Source organism: Penaeus chinensis, chromosome 10 (genome assembly GCF_019202785.1).
Source record: "Penaeus chinensis breed Huanghai No. 1 chromosome 10, ASM1920278v2, whole genome shotgun sequence".
Lineage (NCBI taxonomy): Eukaryota > Metazoa > Arthropoda > Malacostraca > Decapoda > Penaeidae > Penaeus > Penaeus chinensis.
The window spans coordinates 18735364-18752863 of NC_061828.1; the positions used below are offsets into that span (position 1 = coordinate 18735364).

The 17500-nt window shown below is 44.8% G+C and overlaps 1 protein-coding gene across 1 annotated transcript in view; it reads right to left on the bottom strand.

Moving 5' to 3' along the window:
• The window catches only part of LOC125029621 (roundabout homolog 2-like), a 50381-nt gene that overhangs the window by 16716 nt on the left and 16165 nt on the right, over positions 1-17500 (bottom strand). The window contains exons 5-12 of the mRNA XM_047619604.1: positions 11978-12198; positions 11512-11797; positions 6208-6467; positions 5701-5807; positions 4032-4230; positions 1870-2104; positions 1377-1620; positions 1016-1236 (exon numbers count right to left, since the gene is read on the bottom strand). Of these exons, the coding sequence (XP_047475560.1) occupies positions 1016-1236; positions 1377-1620; positions 1870-2104; positions 4032-4230; positions 5701-5807; positions 6208-6467; positions 11512-11797; positions 11978-12198 (1773 nt within the window). The remainder of the gene's footprint in view (positions 1-1015; positions 1237-1376; positions 1621-1869; positions 2105-4031; positions 4231-5700; positions 5808-6207; positions 6468-11511; positions 11798-11977; positions 12199-17500) is intronic.

The window sequence follows — 17500 nt, forward strand, 5'->3', positions numbered from 1 at the left end:
TTTACCATATTCATCGATGTAAGTCATTTGAATGATAATTCTTCATCCTTTTTTTTTATAAAAGTTTTGCACTTCTTTATAACTTATTCAAATTATATTTTAGCCCTAGAAACAAGCTATTAGATCAGAAATCTGTATATCATGTAACTCCAGTCAATAATGTCCTTTACGATATTAACCTTCCAGCTTTCAATGCTCTTGTTTGATGTCATTCACTGACTATAACTGATGATCTGATTATATTACCACAGTTCATTAGGTGTTCGACGTTCTTTCATCTCCTTTCGTCCTTTCTATCGCCCTAATTTCCCTGTGCCCCTTTTTACCTTCCACTCCTACCTCCTTTTATCCCTCCTATCTCCCCGAATTTCGTCCTTCTCTATCTTCCTCTGCCTTTCTCTCATTTTCTCTTTCCTCTTAACTCTAGGTCTCTCTCTCCCTCTTTTACTTTCCTTCCTCCCCTCCTTTCTTCCCTCCTTCCCTTCTAATCTATCCTCTCTCCCTCCCTCCTTTCCCCTCTAATCTCCTCCGCCCTCTCCTCCTCCTTCACCCCCCACCCCCACCCCCTCCCTCTTAAACCCTCCAAAACCCCCCAATTTTATGTATCGTTGAATGCGCTCGTCAGAGACAACACAGGAAGGGAGGACTGAAGATGTATTTAAGCTGGCCATAAATCCCAGAGGGAATTGCATATCGGAAGCACGAAAGAAGCGACCTCTTCGATACACTCGCTGCGACCGTACTGGCGACAGCAAAGGAGTAAGGGTTAAGATATAAGCTACGGTCTACTCTCAATATATGGTGTGGTATTACTAGAAGTTTTGGGTGTGGAATGGAAATGCTGAGTTATCCGCACTCATTCGATTTTCATATTTGTCTTGATTATGTGTTTTATTTCTTTTCTAAGCAGTGGAAAATGCGTGCACTAAAACACGCATCTCTCTCTCTCTCTCTCTCTCTCTCTCTCTCTCTCTCTCTCTCTTTCTTCCTCTCTTTCTCATTACGAAAGACGTACCTCCCATGGCGCGCTTCTCGTTCCTCTTGCGGCGGTAGCAGACGACGGCGACGAAGACGGAGAGCGCCAGGAAGCCCGCGGCGCCGACGGCCCCGATAAACCAGGTCTCCCGAAGGACCGCCATCAGAGGGGACGGCACCCGCTTCGGTTCCCCGGATCCCGAGCTCGCCGACGGGTCCTGCAGCCACGTGTGACCTCCGCTCGTCGGCCCTTGACCTGCCCTGGGGTTTGGGGATTGGGGGAAGGGGGGAGGTTGTGTGAGATTTTTAAAAAAACAGGCCACGATTATTTTAAAAGAAAAACAAATCCACATGAACATCACACACAAAGATCTTTAACAACAGCACCCCCAGCCACGTACTTCGTATGCGCCGCCACCGTCGCCGAGAAGTGTTTCCCGAACGTCAGGTTGTAGAGCGTGAGGGTGTGCAGATTCCCCTCCAGGGTGAGGTTGGAGTGAGGGACCGTCTTGTTCACGAAGAGCCACAAGGAGTACTTGGTGATCCTGCCGTTGGTGTGCTCGCGAGGAGGAGGACGCCACGAGAGGACGACGCTGGAAGCGTTCAGGACGAGGCTCTCGACTCCCGACGGCGGCGCTGACGGGACTGTGAAAGGGAGGGTTAGGTTGGTTATTCGCCTACAGGAGGTGCATGCTAAACGACTTACGATTTTAATATTGTGAAATAACTCGAAATAGTCAAACCAGCAAGGCAAGATTATATAAACACACACACACCCATAGACACACATACACACGTACTCAAAACAAAAAACAAACAAAACAAACATCTACCCATAAACAGACAACCCCCCCCCCCCTCCCCACCAACCACCCTCGCCGGCAGCGAACTCACCGTCTTCCAGCGTGACGGCGATCCTGGAGTTGGACGGGTGGCCGTGGATGTTGCGGTGGTAAGGCACGATGAAGAACTCGTACTCGGTGAACTTGGCGAGGTCACTGACGGTGTAGGAGGCCTGGTGGGCGGCGCCAGATCGGGTCACGGCCTCCATCTCGAAGTGGTGCGTGCCGGAGTTCAGGTCACGGTAACGTACGTAGAAGCCGTCCATGTAGTCTTCGAATTCTTGGACCTGTGGAGGAGGAGGACGAGGAGGAGGAGGAGGAGGAGGAGGAGGAGGAGGAGGAGAAGGAGGAGGAAGAGGAGGAGGAGGAGGTGGAGGTGGAGGTGGAGGTGGAGGTGGAGGTGGAGGTGGAGGTGGAGGTGGAGGTGGAGGTGGAGGTGGAGGTGGAGGTGGAGGTGGAGGTGGAGGTGGAGGTGGAGGTGGAGGTGGAGGAGGAGGACGAGGAGGACGAGGAGGAGGAGGAGGAGGAGGAGGAGGAGGAGGACGAGGAGTGGGTGGGAGGGTGGGTTTGAAGAGGGAAGGAGGGAAGGAGGGTAGGAGGAGGAAGAGGACGAGGAGGAGGAGGAGGAAGAGGAGTGGGTGGGAGGGTGGGTTTGAAGAGGGAAGGAGGGTAGGAGGAGGAAGAGGACGAGGAGGAGGAGGAGGAAGAGGACGAGGAGGAGGAGGAGGAGGAGGAGGAGGAGGAGGAGGAGGAGGAGGAGGACGAGGAGGACGACGACGAGGAGGAGGAGGGTGATAGGGAGGGGGGGTAACAGGGAAGGAGGGGAAGTAATGGGACGGATGGGGTGTGTGGGGGAGAGGGGGAACAATGGGGAGGGTGGGAGAGAGGGGAGGGGAGGGAAGAATGGGCAGAGAGGGATATAGACGGATGATGGGGGGGGGGGGGGAGGAGGAGGAAGAAAAAAAGAAATTAGTCACTGGTGATTAAACTTCAGTAAATGACGCATTCAATATATGTTTCCTAAAAAAAGGAAGAAAAAAGTTAATTGCTAATTTAAAAGACAAAAACAAACAAACAAAAAAACATAAGCAAAGAAGATGAAAAACAAAAAACAAAACACGAATACAATCAAACAAAGATGAAAAAAATAAAAAAATAAAACAAATACAATCAAACAAACAAAGCAACAAAAGAGTGGATAAAAGAAGAAGAAGAAAAAAAAAAGAAATTGAAAACAAATACATAGAGAAGAAGTTACATAAATAGCTAGCTAGATAGAGAAAGACGGCGAAAAAGGACAAAAGAGAGTGGACAAAAGGTTGCAGGCAGGACCGAGCAACACAACGCAAAAACAAAAAGCAAAGATTCAATGTTGCAGAGACGCTGATACTAAACTACAGTGCAAAGTCAATCTAAATGCAAGGGAGAAGGAATCTATAAGATGTTTTGTGATGAATTAAAGAAAAGAAGCTAAATATAGGATAAAAACGGTTTATCAGATGATGATAACAACAACAACAACAACAACAGCAACAAAACCTAAATAATAAAAATGATAAAAAATAATTACACCATGACTAAAAACAACGAAAAATACAACAAAGAATAAAGGAAATAAAATAGAAGAGAGCCACACGCGGGGACTGCAAATCCCGCCTGAGGAAGACGGATTTCGTTCGAACCAAAAACTAAGCTGAAGCCATTGCCATTGTGATAAAAGGAAAAATATTTATTGAAAAGAGTAAATACATTCTAAATATAGTTGGAAAAAAAGGAATATGAAAATACATTGACGCTCTTGATGGAGTGTGAATATATATAGGGAAGGTAAGATAAAGAAGAAAAGAGAAGTAGAGAAGAGAAGAGAACAGAAGAGAACAGAACAGAACAGAGAAGAAGAGAAGATAAAATAAAATAAGAGAAGTAGAGAAGAGAAGGGACGAGAAGAGGAGAGAAAAAGTGAAAAGAGAAGAAAAGAGAAGAGAAGAAATGAGACGAGAAGAGAAAAGAAGATAAGAAATAAAAGAAAAGAAACATATGAGAAAAAAAAAGAAACAGAAAGAAAATAAAAGAGAATAGACAAGGAAATAAACAAGGAACGAATATGGAACCAAAAATACACAAAGAACAACAACAAAAAAAAAAAGACTAAAGCGAATAAGCATATCCAACCTGAAACCATTCCACACAGTTCTATTCCACCTTCCCCCTTACCTTCCACTGTAGTCTGATCGCGGTGGACGAGATGGGCGTGGGCGGCATGAGTGTGACGAGAGGGTGGGCGAGGACGGCCCTTATCTCGGGGTCGTTGCTCGTCTCCTTGGCCCCTTCAGCGCCCGGCCTCCCTCCCCCGGCCGTCACCAGGGGGCCGGACACGGGGGACGACGCGGAGACACCGTGCATGTTCATGGCCCTGGGGGGGGGAGGGGGGGGTGAGAAAGTGGGTTAAGAGAGAGAGGGAGAGGGTGGGGGGAAGGGGGGGTGGGAGGGGGGTTTGGAGAGAGAGAAGGAGAGAGTGGGTGAAGAGAGAGAGGAAAAAGTGGGTTAGGAGAGAAAGAGAAGGAGAGAGTGGGTATGGAGAGAGGGAGAAGGAGAGAGTGGGTGAAGAGAGAGAGGAAAGAGTGGGTTTGGAGAGAGAGAGAAGGAGAGAGTGGGTATGGAGAGAGAGAGAAGGAGAGAGTGGGTGAAGAGAGAGAGGAAAGAGTGGGTTTGGAGAGAGAGAGAAGGAGAGAGTGGGTATGGAGAGAGAGAGAAGGAGAGAGTGGGTGAAGAGAGAGAGGAAAGAGTGGGTTTGGAGAGAGAGAGAAGGAGAGAGTGGGTATGGAGAGAAAGAGAAGGAGAGAGTGGGTGAAGAGAGAGAGGAAATAGTGGGTTTGGAGAGAGAGAGAAGGAGAGAGTGGGTTAGGAGAGAGAGGGAGAGAGTGGGTTAAGAGAGAGAGGGAGAGAGTGGGTGAGAAAGTGGGTTAAGAGAGAGAGGGAGAGCGAGTGGGTGGGAGGGTGGGTTTGAAGAGGGAAGGAGGGTAGGTGGGCAATGTGGATAAGGATGGGGAGATAAAGATGGGTATGTGTGAGAAGGAAGAGGGAGATGGGTGGGTAGGGAGGGTAGGAAGAGGAAGAGGAAGAGGAGCAGGAGGAGGAGGAGGAGGAGGACGAGGAGAAGGAGGAGGAGGAGGAGGAGGAAGAGGAGAAGGAGGAGGAAGAGAAGGAAGAGGAGGAGGAGGAGGAAGAGAAGGAAGAGGAGGAGGAGGAGAAGGAGAGGGAGGAGGAGGAGGAGGAGAAGGAGAGGGAGGAGGGGGAGGAGGAGAAGGAGAGGGAGGAGGAGGAGAAGGAGAGGGAGGAGGAGGAGGAGGAGAAGGAGAGGGAGGAGGAGGAGAAGGAGAGGGAGGAGGAGGAGGAGGAGAAGGAGAGGGAGGAGGAGGACCACGAGATTTCAGGACCAGCTATTGTATCGTCTAACTTTTCCTCTCCTTTGCCTCCGTTGAGGGAGATCAAGTGAAGAAAATTGTATAGGTAAATTGATACTCGATTTAATATCTGACCTACACCGTTACCCTCTCTAATTACAGTTGTTCATCAGCATAATCAAACATTCAAAATACAAGGAATAATTCTGCTTGCCTCATTTTAATTTATCAAAAGCAGCGCCTGTATCTCAATTTTCCCCAAAGCTTTTCTTTTCCTCCTCATGTCTTATCTAACATGTAAACTGTCTTTTGAAAACGCGTGTGAAAGAAATTTATGAATTAACGAAACTATCTAAACAATTAACGTGAAATGACTCATTCTCACCCACACTATCTTTTCATTTCCTATACATTCGTTGCATTACACTTCGTTGACTTTATCAAATTGTGTTTATTCACGTATTCACTTTACCACATACCTCACAACGGCTCTGTACTGCGTGTTGGGTTTGAGGCCAGTAAGGGTGTAGGACTCGGCTGGGATGTGTTCCTCCAAGGCAGTCCATTGGCCCGAACCGTTCCAAATCTGCGAGAATAAGTATAAGTAATGTGAGATAAAATTTGGGAGGGTGGGTGGGAGAAAGTAACATCGAATAAAATGGTTTGTAGATTTGGCATATTTTGTAAAAGGTATTCATTCCCTAGAATTTAAAAAAAGAAAGTTAAATGGCGTTTGATATTAACTGTACGTCACTTGAGTCATACATAAAATAACTAATGAAAAAGCATGATAAACGCTAAAAATGCATCATTCACAAACCAAGAGGAGAAGAAGACCAGCCTTACCCAAATAAATAAAATAAAGATAATCGAAAATCTAATAGCAATGTAAATACTAATAATAATGATAATGATAAAACAACAATAATCCCAATGACAAAAGGAGAAAGAAACCAGTGCAAGGAAGGAAAGCAAAACTGTCTCACCTCGAGAATATAACTCGTAATGGGCGACGCCCCCTCCTGCTCCGGCGGCCCCCACGCCAGGGTCAACGTGGTGGAGTTCCGGGCGCGCTGGGTTGGCGGCAAGGGCGGGCCAGGGAGATCGCGAGGGTCAGGCGCGGGCGTGGTGCGGGCGGCGGCGGGGCTGTTGGCAGGGACGACCCTCAGGTGGGCGGCGATGGAGGACTTGCCGGCGTCGGAGGCGGCCGTGCAGGCGTAGATGCCGCCGTCGTCTTCGCGGACGTCTGGGGGAGGAGGGAGGTCAGAGCCATGCGGAGAGGAGGAGGGAGGGAGGGAGGAAGGGAGGGAGGGAGGGAGGGAGGGAGGGAGGGAGGGGGGGAGGAAGGGAGGGAGGGAGGGAAGGAGGGAGAGGGAGAAAGGGAGGGAGGTCAGAGCCATGCGGAGAGGAGGAGGGAGGGAGGGAGAAAGGGAGGGAGGGAGGGAGGGAGAGGGAGAAAGGGAGGGAGGTCAGAGCCATGCGGAGAGGAGGAGGAAGGGAGGGAGGAAGGGAGGGAGGGAAGGAGTGAGAGGGAGAAAGAGAGAGAGGGAGGGAAGGAGTGAGAGGGAGAAAGGGAGAGAGGGAGGGAAGGAGTGAGAGGGAGAAAGGGAGGGAGGGCAGGAGGAAGAATGAGAAGAGAAGAGAGGAAGGACTAACATAAAAAGAAGGAACACTAATGAGGAGAGAAGAAGGGGGACTAGTGAAAGCAGAAGGAAGGGGTAGATGATGAGACGAACAGGAAAGAGTTGCAGTAGCCATAAACAGGGCGGAGAGGACCACGTGAAGAAACGGAAGGGGGGAAATATGTGAACAGTTGGAAGAAGAAATAACGGTAAAATGGAAAGAAGGTTGAGAATAGGGGGAAGAAGGGATATCAAGAAGAAAAGGAAGAAGAAAGAATGAAAAGAGAAGGAAAGAAGGATAATCATACATAAAAATTTATGAGGTTGTGTTATGAGGAGAGTGACTTCACGAACGCAAATATCCCAATAAATTCTTTTCTCTCGTTTCTTTTTTCGCCTGCTGAAAACACAGCAAATGAAAATGACAAGAATGACGAACTGCAGCAAAAAATGTCAACCAATGCAATGCAAATCTGTTTCATAATGAGCACTATTAAAAACCAATGAACGCTAAAATCATCACGTAATTTCCGTAACTGCTTTGTGACTTTTTCTGTACTACTTCAGATAGATAGATAGATAGATAGACAGATAGACATACACAGACATACAGACAGACATATAAAGACAGACAGATGTTTTAATATATAGACAAAGACAAACAAACAGTCAGACAGACATATAAATAGACAGACAAGGAAAGGTCAGAGCAAACAGCCTCAGTAATTCACATTCCGATAGCATCTGAATTTATTCCAAAGACGCCTTAGTCAAGGTTGAGTCTGCCAGTTAGTTTTTTTTTTCTGTTTAATTTTTATCTTACTTCGTTACATTTTTTATCGTCTATGCATAAATATTTTATTTTCTGTCTATCGGTCTGTTAATGTCTGTCTGTTTACATGTTTATTTCTTTGTTTGTGTGTATGGTTATGTCTCTGTGTCTATCTATCGATTTTCATTATGGTTGTAACTGCCTCTATGCCTGTCTACTTATTTGTCAATTTATCTATTCGTCTACGTTTGTCTATCTAACAATCTATATATGTCTGTCTATCTATTTGTATATCTATTTATCTATGTATATATTTGACAGTCTAACTGTCAGCATGTCTATCTATCTATAACATCTATCTATCTATTTATCTGTTTATCTACGTCTACGAGAGAGAGAGAGAGAGAGAGAGAGAGAGAGAGAGAGAGAGAGAGAGAGAGAGAGAGAGAGAGAGAGAGAGAGAGAGAGAGAGAGAGAGAGAGATGCCTGATGCACATTCACAGCATAACCATTTCTCAGAGAGAAAACACACACACACACACACACACACACCCACCCACACACACACACACACACACACACACACACATACACGTACACACACATATACACACACTGCACTCCTAGCAAAACATCTCCCCCCCCCCCCCAAGAATCTCGGAAGGCGTTAGGACATGTGTGTTGACGTACAGCTTCCTCTGCATCACTGTCCGAATCCTCATCTCACGGAATGGACTTCGTTTATCTCGACCGTCTAGTAATTAGTTTTCGATACGCGTCTTTCGTCTTGTGGGCAAAAAAACCTCTCTTTATATATTTTTTTTTCCGTCTAACATTTGAGCTGAGACTTTTTTCGACTCTCTGACAACATTAATATAATGTTTCTCTCTTTGTATAGATTTTGAACGGACTGTATCACAAAAAAAAAAAAAAAAAAAAAAAAAAAAAAAAAAAAAAAAGGAAAAATATATTCCTTCTGTAGTCAGTAAAAAAAAAAAAAAAAAAAAAAAAAAATAACAACAACAACAACAAAATAAAAACAACAAATAAAACCAGGCTTCCAATATTGCCTGAAAAAAGAAATGCTTTATATCCAAGACTCTCCGGAAAATCAGATTCGATAATAACTTAATATTCCTCTTTTTTATTTTCTCTAATACCACGATAAAACCAACTTTAAAACATGATAACAACGAATTTAAAACAAAACATCCTTACGGAGTGTAGGTAACGCCACTTTCTCAGATTATACATAACTCCAACTCTTCGTTAACCGTGGAAATACAAAAGACACGCGAAGTACGAAGACAAGCGGACAGGACCCCCTCGCCGTCACGTGACTTGAGAGGAATCGTTAACTTTAGGACGAGCAAGGATTTCATTTCAGTTCGTAGTATTGTGTTTCGAATGGTTTCTGCTTCTTGCTGTCGCTGTCTGTCTGCCTGTTAATGTCTGTCTGTCTGTCTGTCTGTCTGCCTGGCTGTTAATGTCTGTCTGTCTGCCTGTTAATGTCAGTCTGTCTGTCTGTCTAACTGCCTATTAATGTATGTCTGTCTGTCTGTTCGCCTGCCTCTTAATGTCTGTCTGTTTGCTTGTTAATGTCTGTCTGCCTGTTAATGTCTATCTGTCTGTCTGTTTGTCTGTTTGTCTGATTATCCCTTCCTCCTTTCCTTTCTTCCTTCCTCCCTTCCTTCCATCCCTTTCTTTCTGCTCCTTCCCTCCCTCCCTCCCTCCCTCCCTACCTTCCTCCCTCCTTCCCTCCCTCCCTCCCTACCTTCCTCCCTCCCTCCCTCCCTCCCTCTTCCTCCACTCCTCTTCCCCCGAAAAACAACAACAGTAACACAATGATAAAAAGTGTCAAAAACAAGAAAAAAAGGGTAAACGGCCTCTTCATTTTTCTTTCGTAAGAGCCCAAAGAGACGACCGGAACCAGAGAGGTAATCAGCAGAAAAGTCAGACGTCGGCATCTCGCGTGACCCGTAGCGATGAAAGGGTCACTCGCTCAGAATCAAATATTCATTGGCTTGTAATCTATGCGGCGAAAAAAGGAAAAGGGGAGAGGAATAAGGGAAGAGGAATGAGGGAAGAGGAAGGAGGGAAGAGGGAGGAGGGAGGAGGGAAGAGGGAGGAGGAAGGAGGGAAGAGAAAAGAGGAAGGAGGGAGAGGGCGAGGGTGAGGGAAAGGGAGAGGGAGAGGAAGAGAGGGAGAGAGGGAGGGAGGGAGGGAGGGAGGGGGGGAGGCAGAGAGAGAGAGAGAGAGAGAGAGAGAGAGAGAGAGAGAGAGAGAGAGAGAGAGAGAGAGAAGAGAGAGAGAGAGAGAGAGAGAGAGAGAGAGAGAGAGAGAGAGAGAGCGAGAGAGAGAGAGAGAGGCAAACAGATAGCTTGATATACAAAAAAATAGATAGAAAGATAAATAGATAGATATAACGACAGATAGGTAAATAAACAGATAGACAAATAGATAGATGGACAGATATATAATGATTTACATCTATTTCGGTAAACAAACATATTTGCATTTACAGATAGATACACAGATAAATATACAAGCACAGAGAGACAAATAGGTGGATATATTGACAGAATGACAAACAAATATGAATACTGCTACAACTGCAGTGAAGTAAACTTTTGTCTCATAACCGTTCCAAACAGCCACAAAAAAATAACGGCAACCGGTCACGGTAATAGAGGCTCGCGAACAGTTGTGAAACGCGAAACTGAAAACTAAAAAAAATATATATATATAAAAGATAATATAAAACTACACACATTCTCTTTTACACATACAAACACAAACCCGTTGTTTCTCTCGCGTTCTTTTCCTCTTCCTCCCTCCCTCTCTCTCTCTCTCTCTCTCTCTCTCTCTCTCTCTCTCTCTCTCTCTCTCTCTCTCTCTCTCTCTCTCTCTCTCTCTCTCTCTCTCATTCCTCTCCCATCCATCTCTCCCTCACCCTCTCTCTCTTTCTCCCCTCTCTTACTCTCTCTCCCCCTCCCCCTTTCTCTCCCGCTCTCAATCTTGCTCATTCTCTCCCCCCCCCCCCCCTCTCTCTCTCTCTCTCTCTCTCTCTCTCTCTCTCTCTCTCTCTCTCTCTCTCTCTCTCTCTCTCTCTCATTCCTCTCCCATCCATCTCTCCCTCACCCTCTCTCTCTTTCTCCCTCTCTTACTCTCTCTCCCCCTCCCCCTTTCTCTCCCGCTCTCAATCTTGCTCATTCTCTCCCCCCCCCCCTCTCTCTCTCTCTCTCTCTCTCTCTCTCTCTCTCTCTCTCTCTCTCTCTCTCTCTCTCTCTCTCTCTCTCTCTCTCTCTCTCTGTCACAGCTTTTACACCAGTATCATTGTGTGCGATTTTTTCCAATGAAACAAAAGCACTTCAGATAGATCCTCTCTATCTGCACATTGGACACGATCTCTTTTATATCAATAATTCAATTAAGGAACAATTGCACTGTCATTGCAGGTATCAAATGCAAACTTTCGAAAATGACTATTGCATTAGATGAAACAGGATGGATAGCTAATGGTGATTATTTTAATCAGCCATTCATAAATTGTGAAATAGTGGGTAGGATAAATATGAATAGATATAAGGCGACCCGATCGTCACTAAACACCATGAATTAGATAAATGAAGTCACGAGTTAGCAACTAATTTGATGAATGAAGTCATGAGCCAACAATGAATATGATAAATGAAGAAGTGAATCGAAGATAAATTAAATCTTGAGTTAGTTATGAACAAGATTAATGAAACCAAGAACCATTTGATCTTGAATCGTCAATGAATTTGACAAAATCTTGAATCACCCATGAATTAAATTGACGAATTGAGTTAGCCTACGTCTTAATTGAATTAACCCCTAGTCCCCCCTCCCCCCAGTCCAGCCCCTCGACTCACCGCTGATCTGCAGCGTGCCGGAGCCGAGCAGCGTGATCCTGGCGTCGTCCTCGCGGAGGTGGTGGCCGTCCTTGGTCCAAGTGACTCTCGGCGTGGGGTCACCCTCGGCCTGGCACACCATCAGCGCCACGGCCTCGGGTGTCACCGTCAGGTTTCTCGGCCGCACGGAGATGACGGGCGGCGGGTGCAGCGTGGGCGCGGGCACGTCCAGGAACGCCCGCGCGACCAGCGACCCCGCGGCGGACACGGCGGCGCACGAGTACCAGCCCGCCAGCTCTCGGGTCACCTGAGGGAGCGAGAAGCGGTTTCGTAATCAAGGCTATGGGAGAGAAGTGGACTATATGGAAGGAATTTACGAAAGAGAAAGAGGAGGGACACCAAGCACATCTGAACGAATGGGGAATGTATAGCCCTCCTAAAAATAATAATAATAACGGTAATATTAATAGACCCTTCGAATCCCGACCTGGTTGACGATGAGCGTGCCCTCCGCGTTCACCCAAACGTTCGGCTGGTCATCGGGCTCTCCTGACGGCGTGTCCTGACGGGGCAGGAGGAGATTATGGTCATCCTGGCGGCTCCAGACGACCAGCGGAGACGGACGACCCACGGCCAGGCATTCGAAGGCGGCGGACGACCCCACTGAGGCCTTCACGTCTTGCGGTCGAACGAGGAACTCCGGCGCGGCTGAAGGAAAAAAAAGAGAGAGAAAAGGAAAGGTTATTTTTATACTTTTGGTTATGTTTTTGTTTTCCAGGTGAAGACTTGGTGTTTTTTTTTTTTTTTTCTTAAATACAACGAAAGGAAGGTTATTTTCAGTTCGGCTACGATTTTTGGAAACTCTAAGATGTTAACATGCTCTTTTTTTTTTTTTTTTTTTTTTTTTGGGGGGGGGGGGGGGGCAGGGGTGATTTTCATGGCTTTAGTTGTATTTTTTCACCTTTAAGTATGGTCTTTATTCTTCTCCAGCGGAAAAAAATGAAGCTATTTTCATTGCTACGGGACCTACATTTCCCTTCTAAAAGTTCTTTTGTTAGCAGCTACCTCTTTGTTAATCACTTGTAAACAAAAACATTCCTCTTCTCTATCACTATCCCCCCCCCCCCCTCTCCTCCGTCTTTTGCGAGTTAGGGTTTAACATTTTTTCCTGAGCTAATGTGACACGAGCTTCCATTCCTTCTAGCGTCGAAGCCACCTGTATTTACTCTCTCCTGTCCACTCTCCCTACTGGGCTGTTAGACACTGTAGCTGTCCATTTGTGCTGTGCCAGAGGGAGGGAGAGAGGGCAGGAGAGAGAAGGAGGGCGAGAGAGGGAGGGAGAGAGAGGAGGAGAGAGAAGGAGGGCGAGAGAGGGAGGGAGAGAGAGGAGGAGAGAGAAGGAGGGAGAGTGTGCCGCCTTATGTTCGCTTTCGTGGGCTTTACATATTTTCCCGGATCGTTTGCTCTCTCGTTCCCTCCTTCTCACTCCCCCTTCCCCTTTCCTCCTCCTCTCATTTACTTCATCTTCTCATCTCTCTTCCTCATTTACTCACCCTTCCCCCTTCCCCGCCAACTCACTCCTTCCTCCCCCTTCTATTTCCCCTCTCCCCTCCCCTAACCTTCCCCTCCCACTCACCCATCCAACCTCCCTCTCTCCATCCCCTTCCCCCTTCTCCTCCCCCCTTCCCCTTTCCCCTTCTTCTTCCCCCTTTCCCCCTTCCCCTTCTCCTCCCCCCCTCTACCCCCTATCCCATCCACAAGCATACCCAAGACTTTCCTCCGCGAAGAACAAGTTAACGTCGCCCGCCCGCGGCTATTAAGGACAAATATGGCGACACAAACTAAGTACTTCTGGCAAATTTACCCGCGTCTTCTCCCTCGACTTTGTGCCACCATTACTGGTTCTGGAAGCGCGTCTGGGACTCGCTTTTAAGATGGGGGTTAGGAGGAAGGAGGGGGGGGGGTGGAAATGAGGTGGAGGGATTGGGTGGTGGGTGAAGGTGGCGGTTGATGGGGATGGTGGAGAGGTGTTGGAGATTAGGTGGCAAGGGTGGGGAGAGGAGGTTGGGGTTGGTTGCGATATTGATATTGATATTGATTTCTTTATTCTGCAAAATAAAATTATACATAGTACATGAGTTTGAGCTGTACACAAAGTGGCTGAGACTAGTGAGGTTTTCCACTCTCGTTAAGACACCTTAAACATCAAGTGTATTTAATTACGACCATGACTACAAAAGATACAGAAACAAATTGAACAAAAAACAATTTTGGGGATGTAAAACTTGCAAGATTGAAACAGACTGATATAAAAAAAACACACAAAAAAAACAACAGCATCGAACTACAAGAAAGTAGTGAAATTTATAAATAAAAGAAAATATTTATTCAACTCTTTAACACAGTGTGTGCATAATCAGCATAAAGCAACAAAACAAAACACAGAACTACAAAACCTAAAAGAAACACAAAAGAAAGGCAAACATGCTAGTCAGATTAATGCCATTATGAGTAGTACAGTACGTGTATTAGCTGTTTTCAAGCAATGGCATAATACACTATCTATTATACTTAGTAATTTGACAACATTGGTTCACGGAGAGCTTTTTGGTGGTGAGGTGTTGGAGATTAGGTAGTGAGGGTGTGGAGGGGAGGTTGGGGTTGGCGGGAATGGTAGTGGATCAGGGGTAGAATGGGTGGGGATATCTCCTCTCGCTCGGTCTGTGTCTTTACTAACACCATTTATAAGCGAAAACACAAAGTTTATTCACGCCCCCCCCCCCTCTCTCTCTCCCACACTCTCCCTCCCTTTTGCCACACTCAAGTACCAGCGCCCACGCCTGTACAACTCCATTTTATCTCAAAGCCACAGAAAATTTGTTTTTAACAGTTTTCTACTTTTAACTCATTTTACGACTATCCCGTGCAGACGCTCAAATAATGCAGTTATCTACAAACAAGTCAATTAACTCGCTAACTTTTTGCTAACTTGCTAACTCAAGCGAAACATGGAACGTTCCTCTTGAACACAAAGTACAGACGCGCGCTCACTCACGCTGCTCTCTGCTTGCATTACGTCTGCTACGTGATAAGTATTTCATTTTATTTATTTATTTCATCTCTTCGTATGCTATTGCTTGCCCAGTTATTGGGTTCATTTTGATTAACAGGATCTGATCTCTCGCATATATACAGGGAATCACCCTAAAATATAAATAACATATTTTTTTCAGATGTATTACGTGTGATATCAAACCATATCCTTGGTTTAATCGTTCCCCTTAGTTCGTGACATTAGAAGACTCTTACCATTCATACGCATGCACTTGCACTCTGCCATTGCATCAATTTCAGTCTAATAATACTTCTATCACATACCCATAAACAACATTTTCCCCAATTTGTTTTATTCTTTATTTTTTTTTTACCCTTTGTCAACATCCTCTCCAAAGTCTGACAAGCTCATTTTTTTTAACCTCACCTCTCCCATAACTCCTGCACTCATAAACCCTGCTGAGTATCCCCCTCATCACGCTCCATCACACTCTCCCTCACCGCGTCCTTTACATCACGCCAAACACCCAATCCATATGTTTCCCTCCCCCTTCCCCCTTCTTCTTCTCATTCTTCATCCTTTTCATTTTCTTTTTCTTCTTGTTCTTCTCCTCCTCCTTCTCCTTTTTCTTGCTCTTGCCCTTGCTCTAACTCTACTTCTTCCTACTCTTCCCCCTCCCTCCCTCCCTCCCCCTCTTCTCCCTCCCTCCCGCCCCCTCTTCTCCCTCCCTCCCGCCCCCTCCCTTCCTCCCTCCCGCCCCCTCCCTTCCTCCCTCCCGCCCCCTCTTCTCCCTCCCTCCCGCCCCCTCTTCTCCCTCCCTCCCGCCCCCTCTTCTCCCTCCCTCCCGCCCCCCTCTTCTCCCTCCCTCCCGCCCCCCTCTTCTCCCTCCCTTCCCTCCCCCTCTTCTCCCTCCCTCCCGCCCCCTCTTCTCCCTGCCACCAATTCGCTGAGCCGTTGCCTTATCTGATGTCCCCAATAATACATGATAACCGGCGCGAGATTTCCAGGCTTGCTTTCCCCTTGCTTTGATTTGCTTTATGTGTTGCTCTGCCCTGCTCTGGTTGCTTTGCTTTGCCTTGTTTTGCGGTCCTTTTCATCGGGGAGAAAGTGGGGCTCTATTCTGGTATGAATGCGACAGCTCACTGTATGTAGATTCGAGTGTACACATGGCCACGCGTGAAGAAACACATATACATGAACTACTATGAAACGTACTTACACATCTATCTATATATCTATTTATCTATCTACCTAGTGAGAGAGAGAGAGAATAGAGGAGAGGAGAGGAGAGGAGAGGAGAGGAGAGGAAAGGAGAGGAGAGGAAAGGAGAGGAGAGAAGAGAAGAGGACAGCAGAACAGAACAGAGGAGAAGAGAGAAGAGAAGAGAAGAGGAGAGAAGAGAGAGAGAGAGAGAGAGAGAGAGAGAGAGAGAGAGAGAGAGAGAGAGAGAGAGAGAGAGAGAGAGAGAGAGAGAGAGAGAGAAAGAAATCAAAGTGAGCCAGGAAATGAAAGGCAGAATCAGATTAGAAATAGAAAGAAGCTGGAGATTGAAAATTGTATTTTCATCCTTTTCTCTTACATTCTAAATATATCATACAAATTGAATCGTAAGTTTTTGCCGAGCTGATTTAATTTTGAAGGACATATTTAAACAAAAAAATCTATAAACAAACATAAGAAGAAAAATAGGAACAAGAGAAGTAGAAGAAGAAGAAAAAGAAGAACAAAAAATAGAAGAAGAAACAAGAAGAACAAGAAGAAGAAGAAAAAAAGAAGAACAAGAAATAGAATAAGAAACAAGAAGAAGAAAAAAAGAGGAACAAGAAACTGAATAAGAAAAAGAATAAGAATAAGAAAAAGAAGAAGAAGAAATTGAAGAACAAAAAGAAGAACAAGAAGTAGAAGAAGAACAAAAGGTAGAAGAGGAAGAAAAAAGAATAAGAGGAAGAAGAAACAGAAGAACAAGAAATTGAAGAAGAAAAAGAAGAACAAGAAATTAAAGAAGAACAAGAGGAAAAAAAAAGAAGAAGAAGAAAAAGAAGAACAAGAGGTAGAAAAAGAAGAAAAAGAAGAACAAGAAGAATAAAAAGAAAAACAAGAAGAACAAGAAGAAAAACAAGAACAAGAGGAAGAAAAAAAAAGACGAAGGAGAAGAAGAAGAACAAGAAGTAGAAGAAGAAGAAAGAGAAGAACAAGAAATAGAAGAAAAAAAAGATAAACAAGAAAAAAAGAAGACGAAAAAGAAGAACAAGAAGTAGAAGAAGAAGAAAAAGAAGAAAAAAAAAATGGAAGAAGAGGAAAAAGAAGAACAAGAAATAGAAGAACAAGAAATAGAAAATAGATAGAAATAGAAGAAGAAGAAAAATAAGAAGAATAAATAGAAGAAGAAAATGAAGAACAAGAAATATAAGAAGAAGAATAAGAAGAACAAGAAATATAAGAAGAAGAACAAGAAATAGAAGAAGAAGAAAAATAAGAAGAAGAAAAGAAGAACAAGACATATAAGAAGAAGAACATGAAATAGAAGAAGAAGAAATAGAAGAAGAAGAACATGAAATAGAAGAAGAAGAAAAATAAAAAAAAAGAAGTAGAAAAAGAAGAAATAGAAGAAGAAGAAAAAGAAAAAGAAGAAATAGAAAAAGAAGGAAAAGAAGAAAAAGAAATAGAAGAAGAAGAAAAAGAAGAAGAAATAGAAGAAGAAGAAAGAGAAAAACAAGAAATAGAAGAAGAAGAAAAAAAAGAACAAAAAATAGAAGAAGAAGAAAAAGAAGAACAAGAAATAGAAGAAAAAGAAGAAGAAGAAATAGAAGAAGAAAAAGAAGAAGAAAATGAAGAACAAAAAATAGAAGAAGAATAAAAAGAAGAACAAGGAATAGAAGAAGAAGAAAAAGAAGAACAAGAAAAGAAGAACAAGAAATAGAAAAAGAAGAAAAGAAGAACACAAAATAGAAGAAG